The following is a 24,127-nucleotide window of genomic DNA, read 5'->3' as shown; positions in this document are numbered from 1 at the left end:
ATCTTGTTGCGCTGGTGATGCAGCAGTTTATGACCTGTAGTTTCCTGGTAAACACACCGACCTCTTCACATAAAGTTGGGGAACAGCACGCAGGCTCGCTGACTCCTGATGTGATCATCCCTCTCGTTCTCCAGCAGGCGACCAGGACCACGAAGCCATCGAGGCCTTCGTCACATGGAAGTGGGCGTGGTTTCATCGTGGGGAAAACCAGAGAGACGAGCCGATCCGAGGTAGAGGAGGGCGGGTGACTGTGGTGACAGCAGCCATGACATCATCATACTCATCAGCCAATCCCTGCTCAGCCTGGGTGGGAGGAGCCATCCCCATGGAGACGGGCAGGTCATTTCCTGCAGGCGGAGAGAGTGAGATCATTTATCAACAGCTGTCAATCATCAAGTAATTGATTGGTTGGTTGATTGGTTGGTTGATTGATTGATTGATTGTTACCTGTGGACCTGTGTCGATATAAAGACACCATGATGACAGTGGAGATGCAGTACGGACAGAACACCACCAGGTGGAGGACCAGTCTGAACACCAGCTGGAGGGAGGTGGAGTCAGGGGCGGGGCTGCTGTGGTGGGCGGGGCTGCAGCTGTAGGTTTACCTGCAGAGAGAATCTCACCTGGTCAGGTGAACATGTGGATGAAATGAGTCCTGAAATCAAAGGGAACCTCCTGACCTGTGACAGTGATCCAGCTGGGTGGAGACTCTCCATGTTCCCTGGTGTTACACTTGTAGAGGCCTTCATCAGACCTGGAAACATGGTGGATGGTCATGTGACCTGTAGGCTCAGTCCTGATGAAGGAGCCATCTTTATAGAAACCAGCTGAGAGGTTGGAGGTCTCTGTTGTACAGGTCAGAGTGACATCATCTCCCTCCATCACAGGGAGGACAGGACTCTGCAGGATCACTGCTCCACCTCAACACAGAGACAAACTACAGCACTTCATCCACCTACACAGCTTCATCAGCACTGACTGCACAGCCTCATCTTACCAGAGACAGTGATGTTGATGCTGGTACTGGCTGCTCCCTCTGTGGACTCACACCAGTAAACTCCACTGTGCCATGTCCTGATGTAGCTGATGGTACAGGAGGAACCAGCTGGTCGTCCCCAGCCAGCTCCACACTGAGTCCTGGTTCGTGTAGTCGTGTTCCTCGTCACCGTCCATCCATCAGAGCTGCCGTCCTCCTCACACCTCAGAGAGACAGACTGTCCATCAAACAGCTGAGAGCTGTCAGGACTCATCTTCAGAGAGGCTGGAGGACGATATGATACGTGAACATTTTCAATTTCACTAAAACACCTCATCCCTGAAGCCTCCATGTCTTTTACAGTCCTGACCTCCCAGGTTGACTGCACCCTCTGATGGCTGCTGTCAGTGTCTAAACTGCACCTTTCTTGTAGGTAGTGAGACACGATTTATATTATTGCATTGAATCGCTAAATGAAACAAGGCCCCATGTGGACACAATGAATTGTGAAACAACAATACACACATGATACTTGTCAGGAGGCGGTTTGAGTGTGAACATGTCAGTCACACAGTAAGTGCACTCACCTTGCTTTGTTGTGCAGCTTGTGGTCAGAACTGAAGGAAGAAGACATGAAGGTTGGTTTGAGGTTTCTTTCATGTTCAACAACAAAACAGATGGTCGTGATGACTGCAACAGTTTATATCTACCTGTTGTGTTTTATTATTTAAAACTTAATGTTTCCCAGCGGGTCGTTCACCTCCTCCCTGTTACTGCCAAGACCCAACAATGTAATCCCAGCTAATGTCTTTTAACAGTTCCTTCTAAGGTTCCCTAATTTCTGACAATCAGTCCTTTCCACACCAACTGACCACAGACCTCCTACGACGTGTTTCAGTTTGTTGAAGACGTCTCACGTCTCATCCAAGAAGCTTCTTCAGTCCTAACTAACTGGAGGAGCTGCAGGCTTTTAAACTCTGTGTGATCGCAGATAAAACTGATTTATTGTTGTTAATCTGACGACTGTAAACATTCAGCAACAACTGTTTAAATGAACACATGTTGTAAATGATCCTCAGGACGTAAAACATAAGACGTAACAAACATACAGAGACTCACTGACATGATGAACTTTCACATCTACCAAAGTATGTAGAGTACAGCTTGAGGATTTGACAAGAAACGTCATGATGTGTGAAAGATCACAAACGTGAACTGTAAACTTCACAGGATATGTTGTGGGTGTTAACTGTGTCAAACAATGCTGCTGCAGTATTCTCTCTGACAAAATGTTTTTGCGACGCCATCTACAGGCAGAGTGGTGGTGAACAGGCTCCTTTATAAGAAATGTCCACTTGAAACTCATTGTGAATGTCTGTGTATGTGTATGAGGTTTTATTATTCAGTCACAAGAAAAAATATTTCTTTGATTGTTTGAAAAAGAAATCTAGAAAGTTCTGACTGCCGTGTTCGTACGTCACATTCTGAAAATAGTGTCCAATGCACTGGCGTGTACTCATCCTCAGGACATCCTTTAAAACAGTTGTCGTCGAACACTATTAGGACGACATGCTAATGCTTTAAAGAGTGTTGAGATGCTTCAGTGATTCATTCTGTCACATTCATAAAGTGACTCAAGAGATTTTTACAACTGTTTTCTGAGGAGGACGAGACTGAACCTGTACCAACAAAGGCCTCAGGGTGGTGAAAGGACACATGTAACTGTAAAAATGCTGCTTAAACATTATGAACATTATAAGATCATTTAAAATAATAGTCTGATTAACTAACGTCATGTTCAGGGAAGATTCCTGGAACTAAAATCTGCAGACAAACGTGATGTAAAAACCATAAAACAGTATTTTAGTCATTATTACAGAAACCCACCCAGACTGTACTTACAGAGCAGACACAGCAGACATGTTTCCTCCATCCTTACAACAGGTGAAATGACACCATATGATGATCACTTCATGGTCACGTTGAATCAAACCCTCCTCCCTCGTCTCTGACTGAGCTCACACTGTTGTGGTTTCCTCTTCACACGAAACTCTGAAAACTGAGAGAGAGATTTCTTTGTTCTCTTAGATTCAGTTTAAAATGTGACACTGGTCCATCACATGAAGAGAAGGATGGAAAACAAATCAGTCGGGATCAAAACAAAACCCAAGAGCTGACAACAGCATCTATACCTGCATGATGCCTTCACTTACAGTCAGACGAACTGCGTGTGTTTGTGCTTTTGTACGTGTTAAAACTGATGTCTTCTTGAAGAACTTGAAGCTTCTTTGGAGTTTAATTTGAGTTGTTTTAGAAATCAAGTTCAACAGAAACAAGCTGGATGTTTCAGTAGGAGACAGTTTAGTTGGGAGGAAGTGAGCAGATGGTGATTTTGTACCAGGGGTCTGACAGCGTCTCTCTGCTTTAACCACTGAAATGTGGTCAGGAAGAGGCTAAAACACACCGTGTAGCTGCACGCGAGCAGCCAGCAGAGCAGGCTTCATTAAAGTGTGTCATCCAGAGACAAATTAACACGGCAGATAAACACAGCAACAAAAAGCAGATTTAACTGACGGTGAAGTTCAAGTGTGACCACAAGTGTTTTACAACAAAGTAAAATGAAACAATGTGGAATAATTTATACTTTGTTGAAAAGCTGACGTTATATTGAACTCCTTTCTCTGTTGCTTCGGGTCTTTGTCTTGTTGGAAAATAAATCTTCTCCCAAGTCGTAGTTCTCTTGCAGACTGAATCGGGTTGTCCTCCAGGAGTTCACGATGTTTAGCTGCACTTATTTCACCCTCTACCTTTACAAGCCTTCAGGACCTGCTGCTGAGAAACATCCCCACAGCCCGATGCTGCCACCACCCTGCTGCACGTGGGGATGGTGTGTTTGTGGTGACGTGCAGTGTTTGGTGTCCCACAAACATGGCGTCTAGACTGATGGTCAAAAAGCCCCATTTCAGTCTCATCAGACCAAATAACCTTCTTCCTGTTGAGCTCAGTCTCCCACTTGCCTTTGGATGAACTCTAGTTGAGATCTAATGAGCTTTCTTCAACAGTCTTTCTCTTGTCCTCTCTCCCATAAAGCTTTGACTGGTGAAGAACAGTTGTTGTATACTGAGTCTCTCCCATCTCAGCTGCTGAAGCGTTTCACTCCTTCAGAGGAGTCACAGGTGTCTTGGTGGCCTCTCTCACTAGTGTCCTTGTACGGTGACTCAGTTTGAGAGGGCAGATTTACACATGTAATATTCCTTCGGTTCTTCATGATGGATTTAAGTGAACTCTGGGGGATGGTCAGTGACTTGGAAATGTTTTTGTATCCAGCCCCTGATTTATACTTTTCAGTAACCTTCTCACAGAGGTGCTTTTAGTGAATTGTAGCCATGAATACTGATGGACAGTGACTGGACCTTCAGACACAGGTGTCTTTATACTACAATCACCTGAGATACATTCGCTTAATAAATACATTTGGATTGGATTGGAAAGGAGACAGGACGAGGAGGGAGTTTAAAATCACTTTATTGTTTCTCTATAAAGCAATCAGGATGCAAGTGTTGCCAAAAATACATCAATACTGATATATATCAATTCTGAATATTGAAAGTTTCAGTACTTATTTTCCATAATATATCTATAAAACTTGGTATTGAATGTGGATTTTTTTCACAGTATTGTATCGATGTTTTAAATTTCAATATGGTGTCAACACACTGCAGGAGGCCGCTTCACATGACTGGCTGCCATGACTCGACCCAGCCAGGAGGTGGCAGTGTGCACCGGTCCGCCATTAAACACGCGGAGGAACGAGAAGAAGAAGAAGAAGAAGAAGAAGAAGAAGAAGAAGTGGAGTCGGACAGGTGAGTTGTGGACCCTCCGGAAACACAGCTTCACACCTTGTTTATACCCTCATCATCAGAACATGACCGCACTAATGGACCTGGTCGCCGTCATCGCAACGACGTTTCCGCCTCCAGCTGTCTGTCAAGGTGAGCTCGTGAAGCTACAGGTGTGCGCACGAGGCAGCGCGAGCCGCTTTTTCCTCAACGTGCACCTGTGTTGTTTACGTCACGTTATCGTCGCTTCACTGCTTCATGACTGACAGAGGCTGAAGTGATGGTGGATAGTGAGACTCTCATATTTAAATAAAACATCCTGTTTGCTAACCTGTTAGCTTGAGCTAATGTTAGCATTCAGCCACCTTTTAGCTAACATGACATCTTCACAGGAAGTGACGTAGCGCTGCTTCTGACTGATTTAAATGTTTTGTGTTTCATTGTGAACAGTCACAGCTGAGGAGGGGCACAACGCTGACATTTTCCCCAAACGAGCACTTGTGCTCCTAAAGTAAAATATATGGGAGCACAAAAATATTAATTTATCGATGCTTAACACTTCACACTTAAATAGGCAGCACAAACACATTTTTTTAAAATTACAGTGATTTCATTTTTTTCATTTCATTTTGTATCCAGTGTGTACTAAACACAAAGGATGTCAGTTGTCCAAGTGCTTTTGTGTGTTGGCCGCCTTGGATGTTCAGAACTCAGCCAGTTATTAGCCAGTTTTCGTTGAATTTGTAGGTTCTTCCTCCAGTCGGTGGGGCAGCGGGGACAGGGTCTTCGGTAGCCGCCATGGCGTCAACATCAAGGCTAGCGCTAGCCTCCACAACTTCCGCCGCATCACTTACAACTTTCCACTTTTTCGGTTCCTCCTCTTTCTCTCCCAATTCCTCCTTCTCATTGTTGTCCTCTCACGTCCGTTTGAAAAAATACTTAATTGATTTCATCCTGCTTTCGCACTCTCTTTCTTCTTCTATTTCTTCTTCGAGTCACCAGCAGTTCACTCTCTTTTTCCCCTCTGTTGACCTGTCACCTCTCGCGTGACACTGGTTGTGTCATTAGAGGAAACTACTGTGATTGGTGTGTTTCGGCCAGAGGATTGTGTAGTTTTTGAACAATTGCAGATAAAATAGGTTGTGGCGGTAACTTGTGACCTTTGCTGGCACACTGTGCGCCGAAATCATTTTCCCGGTTCGCACACACATTTTTTTAGGGGCAAATGCGAGTGAAATGCTGGAACTGTAGAGTCCTGACACGTACAAGTTTTAAAAACCTAACGTTAGCTGCGGTACAAAACCAGTGAGACTATGAACAACTGATAATCGAAGAATAAACAACTAAGACAGATAAACAAGGAGAGAGACGGTAAACAACAGTTTTCGAGCTCAGGGAAGTCCAGGTGGGCGTCACAGGAAGCAGCGAGCCAGGCTACATTCTGTGTACTCCAAAATGTCATGCTAAGGCTGAGACACATATAGAAGCAAGAGGGTCAAAGTAAAGGTACACTGTCATAATGAAGCAGTGATGTGGTCACAGGTGTGGGTGACCAGGTGAGCAGCAGAGTTCTGGATGTATTGGAGTTTAAGAGTTTGAATAACGTGCTGTAGAGGATGCTGTTGCAGTAGTCAAGTCTGGACGTGATGAAGCGGGGCTCAGGGTTTCTGCAGCAGAGATGGAGAGTGATGGGCGGAGATGGGCTGTGTTTTTGAATCAAAAGGTTGGTTTCATGTGAACAGGAAACAAGTCTTGAAGTCTCTTCTCTGTTTTTGTTCAGACACGCAGGTGAATGTGACGGTGAAACCTGGAGATGATGCTACTCTTGAGTGTCGGGCTCACAGAAATGGCACCATCGAACAGATGGCATGGAACAAAACTGATCTGGAGTCAGACTATTATGTCTTCTACTTCAGAGAAAACCGCTCATATGAAAACTACCAGCTTCCATCTTTTCGTGGTCGAGTGGAGCTGTTAGATCCACAGATGAAGGAGGGAGACGCTTCTGTTGTCCTGAAGAACGTCACTGCCAACGACTCTGGACCGTACGAGTGTTTGGTTTCAATGAGCGGAGGAGGAGGTGGAGGGGGACACACAGAGAGAGCAACTTTCAGACACATCGTCCACCTGAAGGTTGAAGACTCAGGTGAGTTTGTAGACTCAGATCAGAGGTTTGTGTTTTATACAGATGGTGACAGCTGACATGAGACTGCAGAGGAAATGCTACCTGCTGACACCTGACACCTCTTTCTGCTCTGCAGGTCATTCTGGGCTGATGCTTCTGATGGCTGTTCTTGTGGTGATTTCTGTTTCAGTTGCCACCGGCTTCCTGGTTTATAAAAGACCAATGAAGAAGAATTCAGAGCAGCCTGCTGCTGATGAAACACAGCAGTTACCCACAGAGCCTGTTGAGGTTCAGTGTCAATCTGAAGTCTGAGACTCTCCACCATGATGATCTGGTTCATCAGTGCCTAACAATATTTCCCCTTCATGATTTGCTGCCTCAGTGAGGTGGAGGGTTTGAGGGCCCTTTGACCTGGGAGCTGTATACAGTGATGTAGTCTGTAGTCCTGAAACCAGAAATCGGTTTAATTATAAAGTTCTTCATCTGTTAAAAACGGTTAGCGGTTGCTAACAAGTGTCTAAATGAGACTACAGAGGTTGTCGGGGACATTAAACGTCCTCACAGCGAACACGGAGACTCATCTACTCACTAGTCCGTCTTTACAGGCCACTTTAGTTACACACTATTCTAACTCTGACTTTACAACCTGTACATTGATCAGTTTATAGAAAACCTGGATAGTAATTGTGCAGAAAGACTCTTAATGGTGGTGATGTTGAAGTCATGTGACCGTGATGTCGTCTGTTTGTAGCCTAACATTAGCTTTTTACTGCTACACATTTAATTTACGCTTCAAACATCACAAAGTGGAGATTATCTGGATGAACAGAACCTGGACGGATCAGAAACTTGTGTTTGACACAGATTATTTTCTGTAATAATCCAGAATCCAGTCCATTAATCCCACAGAGGAACCAGAGTGATGCTAACTTCAGTTAGCTACAGACACACATCACTACAGCTCTCTATTATCTGGAGCACTCAGCTCCTGGAAGTGTCTCCCAGAACAACCTCCCAGGTTACAGGGTGGGACTAAATGCAATTGGCCACCTGTAGCACTGATCTGTCAGAACTCGTGCTGAAAGTCAACAGCCTTTTTTATGCTTTAGCAGCTTTTTGTTAAGACTTTTTATTTTGTATCGCTGCAGCTTAACATGTAACAAAGGACAAGAAGGAGCTGTCGTCTCCACTGTGGTGCTTCTGATTAGTATTATGACTAATTAGAAAGTCAAATCAAAACTATTCGATATTCTATAAGTTTCACTGGATGTGCACAGAAAATATGTGATTGTGTGTATCCATACAGAGTGTGGGAGTGTCCGTACAGAGTTGGGGGTGTCCGTACAGAGTTGGGGGTGTCCGTACAGAGTATGGGATTGTCCGTACAGAGTGTGGGCGTGTCCTTACAGAGTGTGGGCGTGTCCTTACAGAGTATGGGAGTGTCCTTACAGAGTATGGGAGTGTCCTTACAGAGTATGGGCGTGTCCTTACAGAGTATGGGAGTGTCCGTACAGAGTGTGGGCGTGTCCTTACAGAGTATGGGAGTGTCCGTACAGAGTTGGGGGGTGTCCTTACAGAGTATGGGAGTGTCCGCACAGAGTGTGGGAGTGTCCTTACGGGGGTGGGAGTGTCCTTACGGGGGATGGGAGTGTACTTGTTGGGATGGGAGGGTCCTTACGTGGGATGAGAGGGTCCTTATATGGAGTGGGAGTGTCCATACATGGGGTGGGAGTGTCCTTACAGAGTGTGGGAGTGTCCATACATGGGGTGGTTTCTTTGATTCATAAACAGTAATTGAGTTTATGTTCAGAAAGTTGTTGGCAACATTTGGTGGTTGTAGCTCAGGAGGTAGAGCGGGTCATCTAGTTATCAGAGGGTCGCTGTTTCGAAACCCCGGCTCCCCCGGCTGCATGTCAAAGTGTCCTTGATGCTGAACCCCAATTTGCTCCTGATGAGCAGTTGGCACCTTGCATGGCAGCCTCAGCCATCAGTGTGTGAATGGGTGAATGTGACTAGTGTTGTAAAGTGCTTTGAGTCAGTACTGTAGAAGCGCTGCAAAAGCTCTGTTATTTATATAAAAGAATATACACTGATGTTTTTACAGGTTATTAAACAAGTTGTTGGGACCATATTTATTATTATTTATTAATTATAGAATATTGAATATTTTTGATTTATTATTCAAAATGAAGCAACAAAAAATGTGACAAATTTAGATCAGTTAAGCTTGTTTTCAATATAATTCACTAAGACAGAGAGGAAGGATCCATTTTCACTGTTTTCTTCTGTTTGAGGAACGTTTTGTCAGTTACGTATTAAATTTGACAAAATGAATTTAATAAATTTGCTTCTCTATTTCGGTATTTGTGTGAGTTTATTGTTTCTTGTTACAACTTAATCTCACTGATGCATAATCATTAAATTTATTTTACATTAAGTCCGTGCAGACCGGTCATGTATTCATGTATGTCTTTGTTTCTGTCAGTCTCAAGGTTCTGATACTTTTACAATAAATTGTACATGAACTGTTGATTCAGGTAAAACACTCTGGTTTACATGTCACATGTTCTCCATCTGATTTTATCACTGTCAGAGAGTCTTGGGTGAATAGAAGATAAAATGCTCCTTTATTATATCTGTGTTGTTACAGCAGCGAAGGGAAGAGTCAAATAAAGAGGAGCATCATGTAACTTGTTGTAGTGGCCACTGAATTGACTTGTCAAATAATATAAATCAAACTTTAAATTAAACTTCAAAATAAAAATCAAAGAGCCACTGCTTGTTGGACCTCAGCCTGTGAGGAGGCTCAGACCATCTGATCAGCTGATATGATCCGATCATTGTTGTTCTCTGTCTCGTTGCAGTTGTTCTGTCTCTTTGCAGTTGTTCTGTCTCTTTGCAGTTGTTCCCGTCTCTTTGCAGTTGTTCCGTCTCTTTGCAGTTGTTCCGTCTCTTTGCAGTTGTTCCGTCTCTTTGCAGTTGTTCCCGTCTCTTTGCAGTTGTTCCGTCTCTTTGCAGTTGTTCCGTCTCTTTGCTGTTGTTCTGTCTCTCTGCAGTTGTTCTGTCTCTTTGCAGTTGTTCTGTCTCTTTGCAGTTGTTCCCGTCTCTTTGCAGTTGTTCCCGTCTCTTTGCAGTTGTTCCGTCTCTTTGCAGTTGTTCTGTCTCTTTGCAGTTGTTCCCGTCTCTTTGCAGTTGTTCTGTCTCTTTGCAGTTGTTCCCGTCTCTTTGCAGTTGTTCTGTCTCTTTGCAGTTGTTCCCGTCTCTTTGCAGTTGTTCCCGTCTCTTTGCAGTTGTTCTGCTCTTTGCAGTTGTTCCGTCTCTTTGCAGTTCTCTGTCTCTTTGCAGTTGTTCCGTCTCTTTGCAGTTGACTGTGGCCATGTTGTCTCTTTAGGGTGTTTCTTCCTGTATCTTTGTGGTGGTTTTGTGTCTCTGTTCATTGATTAATGTTGCTGATGTTGGTTTGTTCTCGTTGTGGTCATTTGATTTGCCCTCTGATTGGTCAGCTTGCTCACATGCTCTTTTTCCTGAACATCCATGTTTTCATCTACACAGTTGAAATTAATTAATATTGAAAATATACTTTTGTTACTTTTAATTTGTTTGAGCGCTAACACATTAACTTCACGAGGTGTGTGTCTGACGAGCCTCTGTTGATTGATAGGTAGGCCGTGGTGTGAAGTGTAGGCAGCTGTGAGGCTTTAAAGAGCCTCATTTGCATGAAATTTGCACAGTTTGAGTCAACAATGATTGATTGTATTAAACTCACAATATAGACGCAGGAGAATAATTTGACAGAAACTATTTCCATACTGCAGGAATCACAAAGCCACTGAGTGACATAAAAACACAAACAGTCCTGTCGACTCACTTTAACAAACACCTGCAGAGACGCTGCTGAAGGTTTGAAGCACAGAGAGAAAAGATCAGGAACAAACAAGGTGGGTTTTTATTATCTTACTATCAGTGTAGTTATCGTTATAGTTCAATGAGTTCATGTCAACAGGAAAAGAGCCAGTCAGTGAAAAACTTTTTGTTAGAAGTAAAATGTAAAGAAAAGGGTCGTTCCACATCAACTCACAGAACAAGTGGTGGACAAACAGACTCTTCAAAGAGCAGAACACACAAAACTACATAAATTTGCATAATCTCCAAGTTTAGGGCTTTAAAAACTGATATAAACTATTTATTACTGGATCTGAAATCTCATTGGCTACATGATGCATCAATCACCCGGAGGCTGTTGGTGAGTGGCTCAGAGAGAAGTAGTTGTTTCCAGTCTCTTTGTAGTTGTTTTGTGTCTCTTTTAATATTTTTGTCTCTTTCTAATTGTGTCCAACTTTTGTCTCTTGGTGGTGTTTTTTTTAGATCTTTGTGGTTGTTTGTTTTTGTCATTTTGTAGTTATTCATCTTGCTTAGTAGTCTATTGTGTCACTGTGGCCAATTTGTCTCCTTAGGGGCTTTTTCCTGTATCTTTGTAGTTGTTTTGAGTCTCTATGTAGTAAACTTCTGACTGAGTTGTCTCTTCCCGTATCTTTGGTCATTTGTGTCTCTCGGTGGTAGTTTTTTATATATTTGTGGTTGTTTAGTGCTGCTTTGTAGTACATCTATACATGATAGTTTGTTAGCTTGTTTGTTTGTTTGATTGTACTTTGCTGATGTGCTTTTATCTTGAAATGGTTTGCATGAAGAGAATCATGAGAATCTCTTATTTTGAAAGTCTAGCCTGATCGTTTTGCCAGGTCCAAGTAAAACATTCATGATTTGTTTGTTTGTTTCCTCCCGTCTCCGCCCCTCTCCTCCTCCTCAGTGCCTCCATCATATCAATATGTCGGTCAACTTCACCAATGACTCCCATCCCACCTCCACCTCTCCCTTCTGCTATAACACCCCAGTCGGCCCGTACATGATCTCCTTCACCCTCTTCCACGTCCTCCTCGTCCTCCCTCCCGCTCTCTTCGTCCTCTATCTGGGAATTCAGCAATGGAGACGACAGCGCTCCGTTTCCACAGCAGCGACCTCGAGTCACTCTGACATCTTCTCCTACAACATGGCCGCTGTCGAGCTGATTGCAGTCGTTGGTTATGTCCTCTACTACTTCAGCAGCAAACCCTATCTCTCAGGCTTCATTGGGTTTCTCACCTGGTTTGGACAGATGTTCTTCCCCATCCTCACCTGTGTGGAGCGCTACCTGGCTGTTGTTCACCCCATCACCTACCTGGGTCTGAGACAGGCGGGTGGAGTCAGGATCAGAAACATCACCATTGGGTGCGTTTGGTTGATATCCTTCGGAGGTGCGGGTTTGTTACTTGTCCTGACCAGCTATAAAGGCCTTTTGTCCACCTGTTTCTTGATAGTCTTGTCCTTAGTCTTCATGACTTTCCTCAGCCTCTCTGTTCTCCACGTTCTGATTCGCCCACGGCCAGGGAAAGTGGGCGGGGACCGGATGCAGGTTGACAAATCAAAGCGGAGGGCTGTTAAAACCATCATAACCATAATGGGAGTGCTGTGGTTGAAGTTTGGTTGGAATGTGGTGGCTGTTATTGTGGTAAGCTACTCTCCAACCTTCATCGTCAGTTGTGCCATGCAGGCGTCCGTCTTCCTGTTCTCTCTGCCCGCCGGTCTGACGTTATTTCTGCTGTTTCTACAAAGAGCAGGAAAACTAACAGGCTGTAGCTACGACACTGAGTGAGGATGAGGACGACTGGCTCAGATTTAAGTCCCTTTATGCTACAAAAGAGAAAAAACAAAACATATTTTATTTGGAAAGTGGAGAGAAGCTGCTCTGTAGTCTGGTGGGTGTTGTCTTTTAGCAGACGTCTCACTTCACCCATGTCACTGATGCTCTGTAGATGGTACCAGTGATGTTCTGGGTGGTTTAATCACCTGATGTAGAGGTTTCCATGCCAGTTTGTGATGTTTCCAGTCAGGAAGTCCGGTAGAGCCTTTTCTGTGCTTTTTCTCCAGTGGATAATTCAGAACATGCTACACTAGCTCTGGTTATTAAAAACCTCGCTCCCAACCTCTGACCTAACTGTTTTTTTTGTTCTAGACCAACCTCGTTATATCAAATCTGGACACGGTGTTCGTTCCTATGAAAGCTGAAGCCAAAAAGCTCGACTAGAGTGTGAACACTGGAGACTTCTGCCGACCGAGCTGCAAATTTCCGGTTTAATTTAATTGTTTATCATGTTTATCATGTGGCCGATGATGGTGGCGTCGTCCTCAGACTTCACAGTAGAGCTCTCTTTATAGTGTTTAGTTTTCCAATCAGCTTCATGGGGAGGATCGTGTGTTGTTACTCTCAGGGTGTGTGAAGACTGAGTGGAGGACAGTGGATATGACACCCTCTGTGGATCTGCTGGTTCTTCAGGACTATCGTTGAGGGTTTTCAGAATCATATTTTAGTTGTTGTTTAGCTGTAACACCATATTGTTTGCTGCCAGCTGGCTGCTTTACTGCTTCCTGTTTCAAACAGACACCGAGGACAAACCAAGCCCCGCCCACATCGCAGTGTGTCACCCAGCAGCGGGAGTGTTTATTGGTCCGGTGCAGGAGGTTCTGGTTGTTGTTGTTTCTCATGTTGCACCAGTTTCAAAAGGGGAGAACAGTTCTTTTACTGTTTTTGTGTTTTCACCTTTCTTCGATCAGCTTTGTTGTCCATGTTTTGAGCTAATTGTCTGTTTGTATCATCTGAATATTGTTTAAACACAACAACAAAAAAAATCTTCTCTATTCACATATATACATTTAATGGTTTAAGTCTTAATTTATTTAATCAGGTTTTATTTATTTTATTATGTTTTATCAACATATTCATGAGGAACAGTTTGTTTATATTCTTATTATCACATTTTTATTTCGTATTTTAATATTTATTGTTGTTTTTTATTGCTTATATTATCTTATTCTTCACATTTCATTATCTTAGCTACCCACTTTATTGCTGTCATGTTTTTTCAACCACAGTTGCAGTTTGATTTGTTTTAAAAAGTGCTGCATGAATAAAGTTTGATTTAATTTGATTGAGAGCAACCTCGTTTCCCTGCATTCCTACGCAATCTTAAATACTAATAAAAATAAAATATTAATTTGAAATAATAAGTTTCTTTCTGGACATATCTTGGTGACAATTCTTTAATAACTAAACTTAAGTTGTCGAGTAGCCGACTCTGTGGCATGCAACTGTTCACATCATCAACAAAAAGCCACGACAACAAACATTTAGTGACTTTTGAAGACCAGAAGGTCGACATCAGCAAATAAAAACTAAACGTGAAAGACGGATAAACTAACTAATATAAACGATTCATGTACAAACACTTTAGCTCCTGATTGGTTAGTTTCCTCCACCGGCTAATTATATCTCTTGTTTTTTTTATGGAAGAGGCAGCTGAGACAAAAACATGCAGGCAGCAAGCTAACATTTGAAAGAAGCTAAGCTAACGTAACTTAATCAGGTGCTGTGGATGTGTCGAAGTGATGAATCTACTAAAGCAGGTAGCAACTAAAAGACAAAACAGGAAACAGAACAAACTTAAAAACATGGTCAGTATAACAGTTAGTATAGTTAGTGGCCTTTCTGGCGCTGGATTCAGCTGGTTTGGCACGAGGGATTGACAGTAAACGATGCAGCATTTGGTCCAAAGTTACTGTTTGTAATTTTGATCTGATTGATATCAGCCTCGTTGTTTACTCTTCACTCTCCTGCAGCCGAACCAGAACTGGATAAAGTTACTGCTAATGCTAACAAAGTACTTCCTGTGTTTGTCACCGACTGCAATTGTTCATCAAAAAAGTCTACAACCGTTGACTTACAGTGCGTTCATGTGGTGTTGGAGTAATCAGGAGAATGTATTTTGCCCCATCAAGTTGGAACAACTTGGAAAATCGGAGAAAGTTTTGGTACACAAGTTTCAGAGTCGACATCGCGACACTGAAACATGACGGACGTAAATAAACATTGTGTTGATGGTAACATGAGCGGCTTCCTTTTATCTTCCTTGTCTCTGAAATACTGGAAACATCTGTCGACGTGTTGTTTAAACGCTCTGAGTGATAAAATGCAAAACATCGTTCACGTTGCTCAGTTTCCGACGCACGTGAACACAACGAAGTCGGAAGAACGACTTCAGAAGTCTGGAAGTGGGATCATCCGAGCAGCACGTGGATGCAGCTTTAGTTCAAGAGTGAAATCTGATGGAAGTTAAATGAATATCTTGAATATAAAAACCAGCTGATCTGTGATGTTTATTGACCCCAAATCAACCAGGACGGAAATATTATAACTACTAAAGTTTATTAAGAGGAGCTGACCAGCAGGGGGCGATGCTGCATCTAATCAGGTGACAGTTTGAAACATGCGTCTTTACAACATCTGTGAATCTAAACGGACAGCTGTGGACTGATGAAACCTTCATCAACAGACATGAAACTATTTCTATGATGCAGAAACAGAAAATGACCCAAACAGACAAATTAATTCACGGTGCAACACGTAAGAATTCCCATCCTGCCGATTTCAAACTCAAAACCAACTGTTGCTGCTATTAGCTAGTTAGCTCAGTTAGCCGTGCAGCTAGCAGGCTACACTTGGTGCACAGGAAGAGTTGGTGTTTACAATTCTAGCACAGGAGCGGGCTACCTGGTTAGCATGCTAACTTCAGTATATCTTTAAACACATAACGGTTTGTTTCTTTTCACATTCTGTTGATAACTTTAGTTAATTTTTTTAACTAAAAGTCTTCGATACTGAACCTTTAGCATGCAACAGTTACAGATGACACAAGAGGACGAAGAAGATTATAAATGTCCTTTCAAGAGATGAAACAAAGAAATTATAATTATACATTAAAATAAGTCAAAATGAAAAAAACTTTATATAAAAATATAAAAACGAGGACTACAAAAACAGAAAATAACTTAATAAAAGTGTCATAAATAGATTATTAGAAAAACTCAAGTCATACAGAAGAAAATTCTAGACATCTTTTATCCCTTTAAACAAAAAATAAAAAACTTGATGTTGAAAGTTTCCGTCCATATTAGAAGAATAAAAACAGAAATGAATCAAATAATCCTGGGATTGACTGTAGTTCACAGGAGGACGACTGAGCCGCTGATATTTATTATTTTCTGCTTCAGGTTCTCCTCTGACGACCGAAGTTCAGACGAACTGCTTGGGCTTCTGGGTAGGGGTGGGCGTGGTCTGTGATGGGAGGGGCTTGTGCTTCTCTGAAGTCTCTACCTGGTCGCCATGGAGATGAGCAGGGGGGTCAGCTGCTTTAAAAACAACAACAAACAGATTTACCTTCTGGTCAAAATGAGTCTCAGCTCAAAACACAAACTCATCAGATAAGAACGACCTCAAATGACCTGAAGTCTGGTCCAGATGTTTGTGTGTTCCTTACTCTGTATCTTGGACAGTGCGTGCTCCAGACCCTTCATGGCTTTGGCTTGGTTACTTTTGAACCGGGCGAGACCGAACTCCTGGTGGAGAGACACAAAGACAGAGTTCAGACCCGACATCAACAGACTTCCTGATCGGATCTCACCTCCCTGCTCTGTGTGCAGGTAAACATTACCGAGACCAACAGACTCCATGTTTCTACACAAAGACAGAAAGAAGTTCATGTAGGACATTTGCTGAATTTACAAGAAGGAACAAATAAGTCAGAATCAGTCAGAGACAGAGTTTCACACAGTTTATAAAGTGTCTCCAACTCAACAACTCACTAAACTGACACATTTGTTAAGGGAGTCTGGGGACAAAGAAGTCGCCTATACTGGTTACTGTTCAGTGTATTTGTAAAATGTGACATGTTTAGCATCAATAAAATGTTTCTTCTTTCATAAATTGAGTGTAAATGGTGAAATCAGTGTAAACAGTGTGTTCAAACAGCTGCTAAATGTTGGCAGGTCAGACTTTAGCACTTTAGACACAGAAGCAGACAGGCTGGTGCAGCCATGCTGCCACAAACTGACACTTTCTACAAGGAAACACACAACTTACTGTTTTCATTTAATGCTGAATTTACAAGAAGGAGACAATGATTCAGAATCTGTCAGAGACAGAGTTTCACTACGTTATAAAGTTTGTTTTAACTCAACAACTCTTAAAATCACTATATTTGTTAAGGCAGTCTGGTGACGTTGAGGTCACTAGTTGACTCGTGTGCGTACCTGTATGGGCCGGGCCAGGCCGTAAACAGCCGAGGAAATGAAGGCCTCCCTCCTCAGTTTGGTCCAAAATGGCCGACTGCTGTCCTCCTCAAACAAACAGCGCTCCACCACCATCTGAGAGACAGAAGGTGTTCAACGTTTAAACTTCCATCGAACAAAGTCGAACATGTAACATTTAAAACTAAACAGTGTCGACGGCCTCTTCTCCAGCGGTCGCCTGGTTTCTGTCTGTTTGACTTCATCAGTCGTCATTTTTAGGGACGTTGTTAGTCGATTATGTGAAACACTGTTTATACTCCATCTTATTTGCAACAGTTAGCCTGTGTTGCTAACAGGAAGTGAACAAACATAAGTAAGTCGCTCTGACCATCAGTGTGTTGTGGTTGAGGTTCCAGGTCTTGGTGATGAGTGTGTGTGTTTGCGGGTCGACGATGGAGTCCTCCAGGACGTAGACGGCCCGCGCCATGTGAGCGGGGAAGACGCGCTCCGCCCAGCCCGGCAGCCGATTGGTCTTGGTCAGCAGTCGCCGTGACAACAGGTGGTTGCTGGAGGTGACCTCACGGTACAGGACGTCCTCGGTGAGGACGTGGGCGCTGAGACACAAACGGAGACACAGAACATACGTATGTATACATGTGTGTTGTTGAGCGTCGAGCTTTGTCTGAGCGGGGGACAGTGGATATGACATCGTCTGTGCATCACATCAACTACAGAACTAACTGGATCCATCTGAGGAGCTTTATTAAGGGAATATTGTTGGACAGTGAAGACATGTTAAGGTCTTTAGGATTAAAGAAACAGTTCACCAAAATATTTAAATCCAGTCGTTATCTTTTAGGGTTCAGGGTCCAACAAGCACTGACGTTTAACGAGGACAATAAAACCTGGTGATGCTAATTCATCAAACAAGCCGGTCGAGTTCAAAACACAAAGAGTTATATTTCTGTGCACAAAACAAACTGATGAGAGACGTTTGCCAAAAACAACAACTCGACACAGGGAGTCTCACCTGTACGGGTTCGGGTAGCGCTGCCAGAAGGCGGCCAACACCTGATGCCACGGACTCTTAATGTCGACCTCGCTGTGGAAATACCTCCCCATGTCCACACACACACACACGCAGAGCTCACGGCCGACTCATTCAGGCGCTGTAGGAAAAAGCAGCGAGAGAAAAAGAAAACCAGTGATGTTTTGTAAATGTTTGCATGTTGTTGCTTGTTTTCAGCTCTTGTACTGCACTTTCACTGGATCGGGTTGATAATAATACTGTGTTGCCTTCCAGGTTTTCAAGACCCCTTAAGACCCCATTCTGAGAGGGAGGTAAGTTTCTCTTTATTTACTTTAAGTATAATTTATCAGAAATACTTACTATTAAGTATTATTTTGCATCATCTACCTGTCTTGTGTCCAACAGTTAAAGCTTTAACTTTTGTTTGTCGGTGCAAAAACATCTGCGTTGGCCGGGAATCGAACCCGGGTCAACTGCTTGGAAGGCAGCTATGCTAACCACTATACCACCAACGCCTGATAGCAGAGCACCAGCGGCACGTGCTTTACTGATAACATCTGACATCATCGATCACTCCAGCCGTTACTTTATCAGTTACTCTGGTTACAGTGACGGTTTAACTTTAACCGCCACGAACTAGCGCGGCGGTTACAGCGGCTAACCTGAGTGCTAGCGCGTTAGCTCACTTCACAGTGATGTTAATGCGACTTCCAGCAGCTTCATTCAGTCCCCGTCTCGACTTCGAGTGATCCATCAATTAATTATTAGTTATTGATGCTTTTAGGACTTCATTTGACCATCGGCTGTCATTAACTGACCCGCTCGGTTAGCTTCTGAGCTATATTCATAGTTACAGTAAGCTAGCGTTAGGGCTGCGTGTAGCAACGTGAGCAGTTAGCATCAGCCGCAGAGATACTCGGGAGGAAGCTACAGCTAACAGCTAACAGCTAACAGCTAACAGCTACAGCTAACAGCTAACAGCTGGGCGGGCCTACCAGCAGCCTCTCCTCGGGGTGAGCCCGGTGCTGGAGCCCGGTGCTGGAGCCTGGAGGCAGCTCGGCGGCAGCATGGGTCGAACAGGGCGGGTTTGTTCGGTGAAGCTTCACAGACGCTCAATGTTTGAGCAGTCAGGTGATCATGGCGGCACCTGTGCACGTCCCCCTGTCCGCCTCCAGGTGGCGCCCTGTGTCCATGTTTACAGCAGAACGGACTCCGGGTTCCGTTCGAGGGAATTCAGAGCAGATCACAAGGGAACAGCCGTCAGCCACACCTGGTGTCAACGACGGGTATGATGTGTTTCTACACAAACAAAGACACATCTTCATGTGTAATGTTCGCCGAATTTACAAGAAGGCCCAACTAATGACAACTGTGTCAGAGACAGCGTTTCACACAGTTTATAATGTTTCTCCGAACGCAACAACTCACTAAATTGAGTGTTTTTTAAAGGGAGTCTGGTGTTTTATCTCCACGGGCAACAAAGAAGTAGCTTATATTGTCAGTGATGGAATGTAACTAAGTACATTTACTCAAGTACTGCACACAAGTGCAATGTAAAAGCACTTCTTGAGTATTTCTTAAGTTTTTTCCATTTTCTGCCACTTTATACTTCCACTCTACTACATGCTGGAGGCAAACATTGTACTTTTCACTCCACTACATTTATTGGATTACTTTAGTTACTAGTTACTTTACTCTAAATTGATGTGACACAAAAAACACTGACTTTTGCTGTTTTCAATTTGATAAATGGACCCTGAGACTATTATAAAATGTCGTATTATGTAATGTAATGGTGGCACTGCATCACCAGTTACTGCTCGAGCTCCTCCCTGCCTTCATACCCTTCACCTGTCCTCTTTCCTTTCCTACCTGTCTTTGCTCGAGGCTGTGACGCCCATGGTTAGAGTTAAAAGAACAGATAAACACCAAGTTAATTAAATTATAAACTAAATAACACAAAGTAATGACTTAATTTTAATCGTGAGCTCCCGTCTGTCGCTGTTCGACGACTGATCCAACAGAACCTCACCCATACAGAAGCAACGAAACGGCTAAAATGTAACAATAACAGTTTGTGTAAAATGTCTTTTTGAATTTTTTAAAATTACATATTACTTGTAATTTAATCTCATGCCACTATTTGTATATTTCACTTTGTTTTAGTCTCGTTTTCTTTCCTCTTTCCTGTCGTTTCCTATAAAAAATAATAAATAATGTAAGTTAAAGTAAGTTAAAGTAAGACTTTCACAGTCTCCTGAATGACCATCCTGAGCTCGTTCCCTCCAGCCCCACTACACTACTTCACCTGACTTCCTCCTTTGCTGCTGTAATAATTACTACAGCCACTAGAGGTCGTCACCTGAAAGGAAACGTTTGTGTTGTAACAAGCTGCTTTCATAGTCGACCTTTATGATCGTTTTTCTGAAAGACGAGGTGAAAGACTAACTAACGTCAGCATGAAGGACCAACTATGTCTAATTTGTACAATATTTACATTACAAACATTCTGACTGTTATTCAGTCATAGTGTTATTATTATTTATGGAAGAGGGAAAACTTCTTCTACCGCTTTCACAAAGTTTATAATGTTTCTCCTAAGTCAACAACTCACTAAATTGAGTGTTTTTTAAAGGGAGCCTGGTGTTTTTCTCCATGGAGCGACAAAGAGGTAGCCTGTATTGGCAGTGATAGAATGTAACTAAGTACATTTACTCTGGTAGGTAGTAAGTAGTAAAGAGTATCACCTGAGTATTTCCATTTTCTGCTGTTTTATACTTGCACTCCACTGCAATTATTTTAGTTACTAATTACATTACTCTAAATTGATGTGACACAATTAATTACCAACACTGACTTTTGCTGGTTTCTGTTCGTCTTTCAGGGACAAAAATCACGTTGTTAGTTTGAAACTCAACGACCTGGAAACATTCAGTCACCATTTATTTAAATGATTTCTTAAACTTGACAGTTGAAGCAATAAAACAAAGGCCACATTCACAAAAAAAAAGCAGAATAAAGCAAGAAAATGAGCGAGAAATACTGTAAAATGTTAAAAAAAGAAAAATGTAATAATCAATAATATTAATTAAAACACACATATTTATATAAATAGATTAAATCTGGTCACAAAATCATTAAAACCCGACAGATTTTTAATGAACAGTAAACACTCTGTCACATCGCTCCCTCTCTCTCTCTCCTCATGTCTCTCTGTGGTCTCTCGCCCTCTCTCTCTCTGGCACCGGCAGGCAGCCAATCATCTCTCAGCTCTCACGCCTCCTGTTTTCCTCTCACCTCGTCTCGGCGCCAATCAGACCGCTCACACCGCGCGCTCGGCACGACGCCACGGGCGCCGCCACCGCCAGCAGGAGACACGGCGGAGGGCACGAGCCCACACACACACACACACACACACACACACACACACACACACACACACAGTCACACACACACACACACTCACACACACACACACACACACACACACACACACACACACACACACACACACACACACACACAGTCACACACACACACACACACACACACACACACACACACCCTCCCGTCTCCGTTACCAAACATCAACGCCTCGTGTAGCCCCGCCACCCTCCTCCCCTCTCCCTTCACTCTGTCGCGAGAACGACGCACGCATCCGTTCATAACCTCCGCCATTATTCATCACTCCCCCCCTCCCCTCCTCCCCCTCCCCCCCTCCTCTTCCTCCTTTCTTCCCATGGTGCTGTTTTTTTTCTGTCCTTCCTCGAGCTCGTCTCTTTCCCGCCCCTGCAGGGTCTCCACAGAGCAGCTTTACTCGCCTCGACCCGGCTAATTTAACGCCTCTCTCCCTCCCCCCCCTCCCCCCCACGCTCGCTCGTGCCAAACCCAGGTGATTATCCATCCGCCCCCCGTTATCCGTTACCCCCTCCTCCTCCCCCTCCTCCCCCCTCCCCCTCCTCCTCCTCGGTACCGACAGACCGACAAATCCCTCCCGGTGCTCCTGTCTCCCCCCCCTCCTCTCTCCCTCTCTCTCTCTCTCTGTCTCCTTCCCCGCCAGCCATGATCCGTGGCGGGCTAATTCCCAGACGGTCTTCTTCTTCTCTTCCTTCCTCTACTCCTCCTTCCTCCTCTTCTCCTCATCACCCTCTTCCTCCACCTCCTCCTCCTCCTCCTCGTCCTCCTCCTCCTCCTCCTCGCGGGCCCGGTAAGTAGCAGCAGCACGCGCCGTCCATCTTCTCGTTTTCTCCTCCTCTCTGTCGGACTGCATGCTGCGTTCACGGTATTTATCGGTTGTTATCGGGTCTGGCTTTTTTTTCTCTTTTCCTTTGATTGACCCCCTTCCCTCCCTCCTTCCCTCCCTCCCTCCCTCCCTCCCTCCCTCCTCGCCATCCTCACACTGTGCCTGAGGGTGGGAGGAGGAGGAGGAGGAGGGGGGGGAGGGTGGGGGGTTAATGTGTCGCGTGGGAGAGCCGTTTCCCCTCGCGGCCGGTGGCCACCGTGACCTTCTGTCGGAGCTCGCGCCGGCCCGGTTGACCAGACAGGGTAATTAGTTACGCCTCGAGGGAGTGTGGGGGGAGGAGGGGAGGGAGGAGGGGAGGGAGGGTGAGAAGACACACACACATTCTCACACTGGCTGCGCACACGCACACAGCGCACACTCACACACACACACACACACACACACTCATGCTCTCGTTCTCTTTTTGTGGCCGCACACATTTAGTCTCACACTCATTCACACATTTCTGTCCTTGTTGCGCACACACACGTTCACAAAGAGAGGTGTGTGTGTGTGTGTGTGTGTGTGTGTGTGTGCGTGTGTGCGTGTGGTCAGAGAGGTCAGAGGTTAGTCCGTCACCAGTTTGCGAGGTCGCTGTGACTGAAAGTTAACAGTGTGAATATTAACTGGATGATTTTGCTCCAGTTGGATCAGAACTGAATGAACTCCTTCTCGTCAGAATCGTCGTAACTTCCGCCTCCTGATGGACACACGTCGTAGACGTCGACTCACTCGGGGTCAAAGTTGAATTCGGTTGCAAAACCAGGATGAAACTCAGCGAAGAGTCTCCCTCTGCGCAAATGTTCACCTTCAGTGTGAACGCTGTGTGCGTCGCTCGTTTGGATCCGCCGCCACGCTCAGAGCCGCTTCAGAGGAAGACGAGTGACGCTCACCTTTCTCACCTGACAACATTTAGTTTTTATTAAAGAAGCTGAACACCTGCTGCTTTTCTCCGTTTTTGTCCGCGGGAAAGTTTCACTCGACAGGAAGTTGCGTGGCCTGTGATGTCACTCGGGTCTGTTAATGTCACTGGTGGAGTGGCGTCACCTCGTGCAGCGTCGGTCTTGCATCTTGTGTGTCCTTCATTGTTGTTTCCTGTCAGTTTTGAGGGTTTGATTTAAGTCTTACGACGAGGAGTCCAACGATACTGGACTCTTGATCAACTGTCGATTCTGGGACTGAAAATACAAAATAAACTGTTTTGATTGCGACTCGAATTAAAATTGTGATGGACAGAACGCATGGAACCCACAAACTGTACGAGAGAACAGTAATGAAACTGTAAAAGAGGGTGATGTGTCAGTTGCATCATGGGAAATGAAGTTCTGTTTGAACATCAGTGACACCCTCCTGATCGTCGTCCTTGTTTTCATTCGCAGAGCGAAACGTGTCGACCACACAGGACTGAGTGCTCGCCGACTTCCTTTGTGAGCGAGCGTGTGAGTGTGTGTGTGTGTGTGAGGTCATGTCAGGCATGACGAGCGGTGTGTGTGTGGAGAGCGACCTCTCCTCGATGCTCCAGAGAAGCTCCGCCTCCTCACACCATCACCCGAATCACCATGGTTACGGCGGACAGGGACAGGTGAGATGACTTTTTTACATTTAATCTTAAAACCTCCAAAAGACCTTCAGAGAAACGAGGACGAGCTTTCAGAAATACGACAAAAATGTCGTTATGTCGTGTCCACTGCCCTCCGCTCAGTCTTCACAGCTACAT

The 24,127-nt window shown here is 44.2% G+C and overlaps 3 protein-coding genes, 1 non-coding gene and 1 pseudogene across 5 annotated transcripts in view; 2 read left to right on the top strand and 3 right to left on the bottom strand.

Annotated features, from left to right (window-relative positions):
- Window positions 1–192: 192 nt before the first annotated feature.
- Window positions 193–2,909, bottom strand: LOC141003990 (uncharacterized; annotated as a pseudogene).
- A 1,815-nt stretch (window positions 2,910–4,724) lies between these two features.
- LOC141003989 (uncharacterized) lies at window positions 4,725–7,252 on the top strand. Its single transcript, XM_073475492.1, has 3 exons — window positions 4,725–4,968; window positions 6,596–6,961; window positions 7,131–7,252. Exons 1-3 carry the CDS (start codon window positions 4,725–4,727, stop codon window positions 7,250–7,252), a joined length of 732 nt encoding a protein of 243 aa, XP_073331593.1.
- A 7,965-nt stretch (window positions 7,253–15,217) lies between these two features.
- Window positions 15,218–19,359, bottom strand: LOC141003524 (PRELI domain-containing protein 1, mitochondrial-like). 2 transcript variants are annotated; one of them, XM_073474888.1, is made up of 6 exons: window positions 19,124–19,359; window positions 18,129–18,267; window positions 17,487–17,712; window positions 17,120–17,233; window positions 16,348–16,426; window positions 15,218–16,219 (listed from the first exon to the last, which is right to left on the bottom strand). In XM_073474888.1, exons 2-6 carry the CDS (start codon window positions 18,218–18,220, stop codon window positions 16,104–16,106), a joined length of 627 nt encoding a protein of 208 aa, XP_073330989.1. In that variant the 5' UTR covers window positions 18,221–18,267; window positions 19,124–19,359; the 3' UTR covers window positions 15,218–16,103. The 2 variants fall into 2 exon arrangements, with proteins under 2 accessions (XP_073330989.1, XP_073330990.1); XM_073474889.1 differs by having other exon boundaries at window positions 15,218–16,216.
- Window positions 18,572–18,643, bottom strand: trnag-ucc (transfer RNA glycine (anticodon UCC)). The gene has a single exon. It is a non-coding gene; the product is annotated as a tRNA-Gly (tRNA).
- Window positions 19,360–23,848: 4,489 nt separating the features above from the next.
- The window catches only part of LOC141003988 (uncharacterized), a 3,919-nt gene continuing 3,640 nt past the window's right edge, over window positions 23,849–24,127 (top strand). The window contains exon 1 of the mRNA XM_073475490.1: window positions 23,849–23,992. Within this exon, the coding sequence (XP_073331591.1) occupies window positions 23,876–23,992 (117 nt within the window). The 5' untranslated portion in view covers window positions 23,849–23,875. The remainder of the gene's footprint in view (window positions 23,993–24,127) is intronic.

This window comes from Pagrus major, chromosome 10 (assembly GCF_040436345.1).
Source record: "Pagrus major chromosome 10, Pma_NU_1.0".
Lineage (NCBI taxonomy): Eukaryota > Metazoa > Chordata > Actinopteri > Spariformes > Sparidae > Pagrus > Pagrus major.
This window is presented reverse-complemented; position numbering and strand designations above follow the sequence as displayed.